The 7,721-nt window shown below is 41.6% G+C and overlaps 1 protein-coding gene across 1 annotated transcript; it reads right to left on the reverse strand.

Annotated features, from left to right (window-relative positions):
* Window positions 1-1,449: 1,449 nt before the first annotated feature.
* Window positions 1,450-6,911, reverse strand: KPNA2 (karyopherin subunit alpha 2). The gene is made up of 10 exons (XM_009287703.2): window positions 6,822-6,911; window positions 6,593-6,730; window positions 6,091-6,179; window positions 4,994-5,262; window positions 3,782-3,876; window positions 3,420-3,683; window positions 2,566-2,799; window positions 2,297-2,479; window positions 2,039-2,188; window positions 1,450-1,931 (listed from the first exon to the last, which is right to left on the reverse strand). Exons 1-10 carry the CDS (start codon window positions 6,894-6,896, stop codon window positions 1,839-1,841), a joined length of 1,590 nt encoding a protein of 529 aa, XP_009285978.1. The 5' UTR covers window positions 6,897-6,911; the 3' UTR covers window positions 1,450-1,838.
* Window positions 6,912-7,721: the final 810 nt, after the last annotated feature.

Genomic DNA, 7,721 nt, shown 5'->3' on the forward strand with positions numbered 1-7,721 from the left:
AGCAGAAGTATGCTTATGCAGATGAGTTCACAAGTGATTGCTCTGCAGGAAACATTATTGCTGCTAACCATAAGAAGATATGAATGTATATGCAGACAAATTATCTGCTACCTTTTGTAACATTATCATGATCCAGCAGTACCTAACATCCAAGCAAGTGGCTTGCACAGTCACATGGGTGCATACGTAATGCTCAGCCTCCAGTCAGGGAGGGTACCATTGTTGCAAGCAAATGCAATGGTAGACTTGCACCACAATAATGGAAGCGATAGTGGCACCTTCCGCATTAGCAATAACTCATTTAAAGAAGTCTTCAGTAATCCAGGTTTAGGAGCATCCTTTTAAGATCAGGTATTCTTAATGAAGAACTTAAGGGAGTTATACCCAAACCCACTTACATATACACTTTAAAATAGACTTGAAAGCACACAACAAGCAAACTAATGCATAAGACCAAACCAGATTCTTTCATCAGGTTCACTTAGCACAGTACAAGGGGTTTTTTTGTGTTGTGTATTTGGTTTTTTTTTTATTCCCCTCCCCCCATAAAGGGGGAAGCAAAGCCTATAGGAACTTGGGGAGAATTGCCTACACATTAGATTTCCCCACCAGCACCTTTTATTAATAATTGAAGAGATATCTAACATACAATACTGAAGTGACATGCTATGTTTCAAATGTAAGTCATGCTTATGAAAAATCTAGCCATGAAAAACTGACCTCTCCTGCACCACCATAAGAGCGAGAAGCTCAGAGAGCCAAGTCAATATAGTTATTCAGACACATTAATTCCTAGGAGGTTCCAGTTAATGAAATAGCTCAATCCAAATTTTTCCAAAGAGCTGGAAAACAGGACTATAGTTCTTCCTCTCTATCCCCTACCCCCCCCAAACCCCACCCTGCACAACCACCTTTAGAGACAGAGTAGGTTACCATAAGTAATGATTTTGGGAGTAAAGGGAGAATAGATTCCAAGACAAGGCCTTCATTTCTGCTCTCTAGAGCAGGCAACTGCTTCAAAGCATTTCCTGTGCTCTATGCTAAGGCTACCCAAACATACTTACAATTGGTTAACTGCTGTACTTGCCCTCCTCCACACTATTACTTGCAGTTAAGTAGTGCTACTGCAGTCTTTTAAATATTTCTCCAAAAGGCAGAAGATAGTTTAGCTCAGTCATGAACAAGGTCAAACTAATCAGATTTCTGTAAGAGATATTTAGAGAGAAGCATCAATTCACTTGTTTTGCAGTAATAGAAGGCTGCTATACACAGAAGTCAGAGCTTGGGGTGACCAAACCCACCATCTTCAGATTTGAATCTCTCATGGTTTAGACCTGCATTCTTGCCATTATATATTTTTGATTAAGTATACTTACCATAATCAGTCAGCTTTTAAGAGAGCAATTGACACAGTTCAATTTGATGTATTGATATGACTTTATTGAAGTTCAAACATAAATCCTCTTTAAAAGCCTACTCAGTGTATTGATTACAGCAATTAGGTTACGTAGAATGTAATAGGTTATGAAGAGGTTTGCAGAGCAGTGGCTCATGCTTTGTGAGAAGCCTGTATTGCCCACCTGCATTCTTATGCCTGACAGGGGCAGTAAGAGCCAGAAAGAGAACAAGTATTTACAAGTATCTCTCAGAAAGAATGACGTTTACAGTTAGAAATTCACATATGTACAGTTTTGAACTGTTCAAGTATGTTTGTTGGACAAAGTGCTACAGGTCACATAAAAAAACCACAGTAAGAGACACGAGGAGCTATTAAGACAAAGAGGTGGCAGTCATTTGCGTGCCAAACGACTTGTAGGTGGTTGCAGTATATGCAAGACCTAGAAGTTGAAAGTATCTGGAGTATTGCCCTGAATTTGGAAAGTGTAGCTGGCAGCAGTAGATTCTGGTGCAACATTTTGGTCTTCCTCCTCCTAGAAGAAAAAGAAGAGTTTTGAAAGAGCAGTAGCATTTCAGCCTAGTAGTCAGTGCTAGAATAGAAAATAAAAGCAGAAAAAAAAATCATCCTGCAGCCACTTACTTCTGCTGAGAAATATTTCTCAATCAGGGTGGATGAGGCTTTGTACACTTGTTCGTTTTCATGCGACTGGAGAGCTTCAATTTTGTCTAGACCTCCACACTCCTCAATCATGAGGCAAAGTTTTTCTGTCTCATTAATCTTCTCGGCAGCCTGCAAGAGACAAGCATGGAATAACCTCAGGAAAGATGCATGGCACCAACTAGTGGAGAACCATTAGCAAGAGCTTGGACAACGATTGAGTACACTGCATCCACATACCAAGAAGATATTGGAAACGGCATCCAGAATAACTAGCACAGTTTTGCTGTCTTTAGCCGAGAGGAGATTCAGTAGGGGTTCAACAACACCAGCCTGAACGAGATACACGATCTGGTCAATTGTTCCACCACTTGTGTAGTTAGTCACAGCCCACACAGCTTCCTTTTGAGATTTGAAATCCCCCTGTGAAGGTAAAAGCAGGTTATTTGAACACAGATAGTAGTAGTAATAGCAAAAACCTCAACATAGTAAATATAGTTTTTGTTTACCTTCCTCAGAATACCAATGAGATAAGGTACAAGACCATGGTCTACAACTTGCTGAATCTGGTCCTGTCGTCCAGCAGTGATGTTAGACATTGTCCACGCTGCTTCTTTCTGAATGTTGTTTTTATTATGAGAAAGGAGACTTGGAAAGACAGATAGTGCTCCCGAGTCAATAACAATCTGTGTCTGCTCATCAGTACCAGTGACAATATTTCCTATGGCTCTTAATGACGGAGTCTGAAAGAAATATGAAAATAGTACTTAGGAAAAACGGTATCATCTAATCTGTACTTGAACAAATACAGCCATACTCGATGCCCCCTCCGCTCTAGCCTTTCCAGTTAACAGCATGATATGCTATGTACTAATGAGCTTTAAGCTCCTCGTTAGCATTACATATGCAGACATTAAGCATGCTAAGACTGCACACCTTCCAAGGCCAATCTGCAAACAACCACCCATGACAGAGCTTAGGAAAACTACCTCCGAAGTACTAATGCTATTATACTATGATTATAGTATGCACAGGGCCCACTTCTAAACACTGTCCCTAGAATTTGGATTTGCAACAGTAGTTTAGAGTTAAAAGCAAGCTTTAAAGAATGTTGACTGTTGTGCTGGCCTGTGTGTTAAATCCAATGATTATGTAAAGAAGGTTGATAGTCAGACAGCAATAGTCTATGCCTCATGTGGGGCAGTGTCCAGGCAAGACAGAAGCTCAAGTCTTACCTACGCAAAACCTGGAACAAGCATCAGATTTATGCATAAAAAGAACCAGTTACATGGACACTATTCTAACTGCAGGTTTATTCATGACTCAAATCAAGCAACAGCAATCTGCATGTCTGATATCTTACCATTATTGGCAGTTCACTACATCCCAGGAGTTTCACAAGTTGTGGCACCAATCCAGTTTTCACTACAACTTCTATCCTGTCATTGGAACCATCTGTCAGATAGGAAAGTGCCCAGCATGTGTCTGCCAACACCTCATGATCATCATGGTGCAAGAGCCGAACGAGAGTTGGAAGAATCTGCTCAATAGCTTCTATGGGTGGTGCAGGATTCTTATTACGACACAGGTTTGAGAGCGTCCAGGTAACATTGCGTAAATATCCAGACTGCAAGAGTTGAAATAAATGGTTAGCAACTGTTTAGTTACTTGAGCTCTTTTGCTTACTTATTAGTAATTCTAACTTGAATCATACCACACACTTACAGCCAGAGAAGAGAGATCCGGAATAGCTAGTAGACTCAGCAGTGGCTCAATCGCACCAAATTTAATAACCAGATCTCTATAGGTAGAGCCATCCCCTGAGAAAACAAGAAAAGTAGCCAGGTGAAGACCAGAATAGAGGGATGTGTGCATTATGTGTTAGATGAATTCTTCTACTGCTTAAGAAGTGCTAGATAAAATAAAAAGAAATAAGAGGACAAAAGGGCTACTGCCATGGTTAAATCATGACATACATGTGTTTCTAATCAAGCCACTGAGATTCATTTTTTTCTGTTGGAAGAAGAGGTAATTCATTGTATGTTTTCTATACAGCTTTTCTTAGAGTTCATAACTAAGCAGGGACTTGCATGTTTCTTTGAAAACATATCTAAGCCCTACCACTAGAACAGAGCTCTTCCCATAACATGGGACTTCAAATGCATTATAATCATTGGTTACGTGTTTGGGTTCTATAGTATAATGCTGAAGGAATGTCAAAGTTTGCAATAGAATAATTCAGTCAAGGTACAAGAAGTACCTTACAATTGAGTTTAAAAAACTCTACAAATTTTAAAAAAAGTCCAATCAAACAAGGCTTTTGTTGAGCTCATTTTCTGTGTGAAGATTCACTATTCTCTGTAAGGCAGAGCTGTTGGAAACCATAACAATACAGCAGATACTGTATTATAACTATATTATTAATTTTGACTTTTAAGAATAGGATCCAACACTGGCAGATCAAGTAATCCTGAAAGGTGCATGAGAGACTTAAATATATAATACTTTCACATCAGTAAGTAGCTGTTTCAAAGCAGGGAATATTGGCCATCACATACACAATTACGTGAGCCATCTGCTTCCTCCCTTCCCCCTTCTAGTCAACACACAGAGCAGAGCTCATTGATAAATCACAAACATCCAGTGAGATATACAAAGCCCTGTGTTGTAGCATGGTTATATAGCTCTATGAAAACTGAACTGAAATATGGAAGCAATCCACAGGTTGCCAAGTATTGCATGAGACATCTCATACTAGGTCTGAAGATAAAGAATTGTCCACAGCATGCTCTACATTGCAGAGCATGTCTCCACTTGCAAAGCATTAAGGCAGAGTTCCCAAGAAGCTCAGCATACTGCATGACGTGTCAGTAGTAATGTCCGCCTATTTTAAATAAGGGAACAGGTCTGGAAGAGTTGTGTAGCATATTGACATACCTGCAATATTTCCTAAGGCCCACACAGCCTGTTCACTGATGTGAGTATGGGGAGAGGCCAGTAGCGAAATAAAGGCTGGAATAGCCCCTCCATCTACTACAGCCTTTGTTTGTTCTGACGTGCCAGAAGCAATGTTGGTAAGCGCCCAGGCAGATTCAAACTGAATAGGACTACAGTCTGCTCTACCCAAGAAGGAGACAAACTTTGGAATCAAACCAGCCCGAATTATGTTGTCTATGGGGGGCTGCTTCTCTCTTGAAAGGAGTTTCCTAAGGAGGAAAACAAACAGCATTATTTTTGCCTGCAGAGACCTGAACAACAGATTGAACAGTCTAAAGAGATCCACATTTAAAAAAAGATTCAGCATTGCCTTAACATTCAGAGAAGGCAACGCAACAAGACATGAAGGAGAAATACAGACAAGCTGAACACTAGCTTCCTAAACCTCTGTTAACATTGGTTTTGGCACGTCTTCACTATATGAGAGGTTCTGTTCAGACTCTGAACTAAAGCAGAGCCACAAGAGTCATAATAAGTCTTAATTGCTAGAAGTTTCTCAGCAGACAGGTTAGTGACTGCCAGAAGCAGCACTGCAGCAATATAGAACCTTGCTAAAGGAGATTTTAGATTTTGGAAGGAGAAAGGAAATTTAGCATACTTCAAACCCCAGTCACCTTACTGTTCACATTATTCTAAGGTAGATCACTGCACTCAAATATTGTAGTCAAGTGTTAACACAGTTTAAAGATATCTTATTTTGCTGTAACAAAGGGTTTATTATTATTACTCCTACAACTCTAAGATGGACTACTGTTTATTTTGCAACCTCAAAACCACTAGAAAGAATTACCACTTCCTAGTAAAACGTTCAGGCACTTTAAACATTCAAAAGCCACATGGTTTCAATAAAATTATGACTAAGTTAAGTGTACCTAAACATTGTATACAAGGCTGACTCGGGTGTTTGTTGAAATACTGCCTGATAAGAAGAGCCATAGCTGTTGCCATAAGCAGACACTTCGGCTCATAAGCCAATTCTTTTACCTTGCCTAGTTACTGGCTTGCACAGCTGAATTGGTTACCTCTAAACACCTTACCTGGCAGCTTGAGTAGCCTGTAGCTGAAGCTCCATATTATTACTATTAACTCCCTTGACTATTTCTTCAACTGACCAGTGTGCCGAAACCTGTACAATAAAAAGTTACATGAACGCTTTGTTGAGAGGCATGTGTCTTCATGACCACAGAGGCCTTCTATACAATACTATGAGCAGACCCCAGTTTACAACCACTTCCTTTATTAAAAGATTATACCACTACGTGATACTCCAAAACCTCATCAGCTACAGCTTTATCTACAGTTATCTGAAGTACTGAAGCCTTTTTAATCAAGTGCTTCACACCACTGTTACAGTAGGCTTAACACAACTGGCTAAGCTACGTTTTAAGTGTTGACCATTAGAGTTGGTAGTATAGACTGAAGTTGGTAACGTATACGTAGTAGTGCTGTCCCCCACACGAGAAGGAATTCATAGTAGCATGGCTGCATGAGCTTATATTGCAAGACCTCCAAGCGTGCCCATTCCAAGTACCTACTTACCTGATTGCTCCTATTTTCCTGAAGGGGAGAAGTAGCATCATCTGGTAAAGTGCTAACATTTCTTCTTTTAAGCATCTGGTCATCTTTCTTAGCTTTCCTCAGCTCTACATTGACTTCAATACGCCTCCTTCTCATTTCCTGGAGAATATACATTCATAGTAAGTTCTTGGCTTTTACAACTCGTGTAAAGAGATGATGGCTAAAGTACTAATTGCATCAAAATACTCACCGTAGTATCCTTTCCTTTGTTCTTGAATCTGTTCAAGCGAGCTGCTGCTGCATTGGCATTCTCATTAGTAGACATCTTGCTTATTAGATTTTTGAGAAACAGGTAAGCACAAGCCTGAAAACAGAGCAAATAATAAGCAGCAAGTTTACTCCACAAGAGTTTAAATTTAAAAACTGGGATCAACACTTGAGAATGAGAGACACTTGTCCACGTTCAATCCAGTAACAGCCTCTGACTTGATCGAAGATACTAGTAACATAACAGCTGTCTCTTTAAACACCTAGATGTTACAGCAAGCTCTAGCATTAACACAAAAGCAATAAACACACGTACATTGCTTTAAGACACTTCCAGCCACAAACATTACCAGAGTCATTGTTTATAGGAGCAAGATTGGTCTGCCTTCCCACAGACAGCACACGTACTTTTTAAAGCCTGTTTTCACTGTGTCATATACCTACGTCGCGCGGGCACCCCATCCAGTCCCACCCCGACCCCTTTTTGATGGGAAGGGAGAGATCTCGTACTGGGAAGGCCCCCCTGGGGCGGGTGCTGTGCCGGCGCAGCCAGCAGCACGTAGCAGCAGCCACACTGGTAACGAGGCAGGCCCCCGCACCTCGGCCAGCTCCAAGATGACCCTCTGCCTAAGGACTAGCTTCGTTTCGCCCGCGACTCGGCCGGGACACGCCAGCCCCGTCAGCCCCATTCCAGGCAGTAGCCTGTGACCGCGGAGACCCGAAAGGCTCCGGAGGGAGCCCCCCGTAGGGCCTGCCGGCCTATTCTACGGCCGACGGAGCCCAGTCCCTTCTGACAGAGCAGGGCAGCGCACGGCCTGCACCCCCGCTGCCCCACACCCGGCTTCTCGCTGCCACAGGCTCCCGCTCCCCCTCCCGCTCCCCC

This window comes from Aptenodytes forsteri, unplaced genomic scaffold (genome assembly GCF_000699145.1).
Source record: "Aptenodytes forsteri isolate BGI_AS27 unplaced genomic scaffold, ASM69914v1 Scaffold153, whole genome shotgun sequence".
NCBI lineage: Eukaryota > Metazoa > Chordata > Aves > Sphenisciformes > Spheniscidae > Aptenodytes > Aptenodytes forsteri.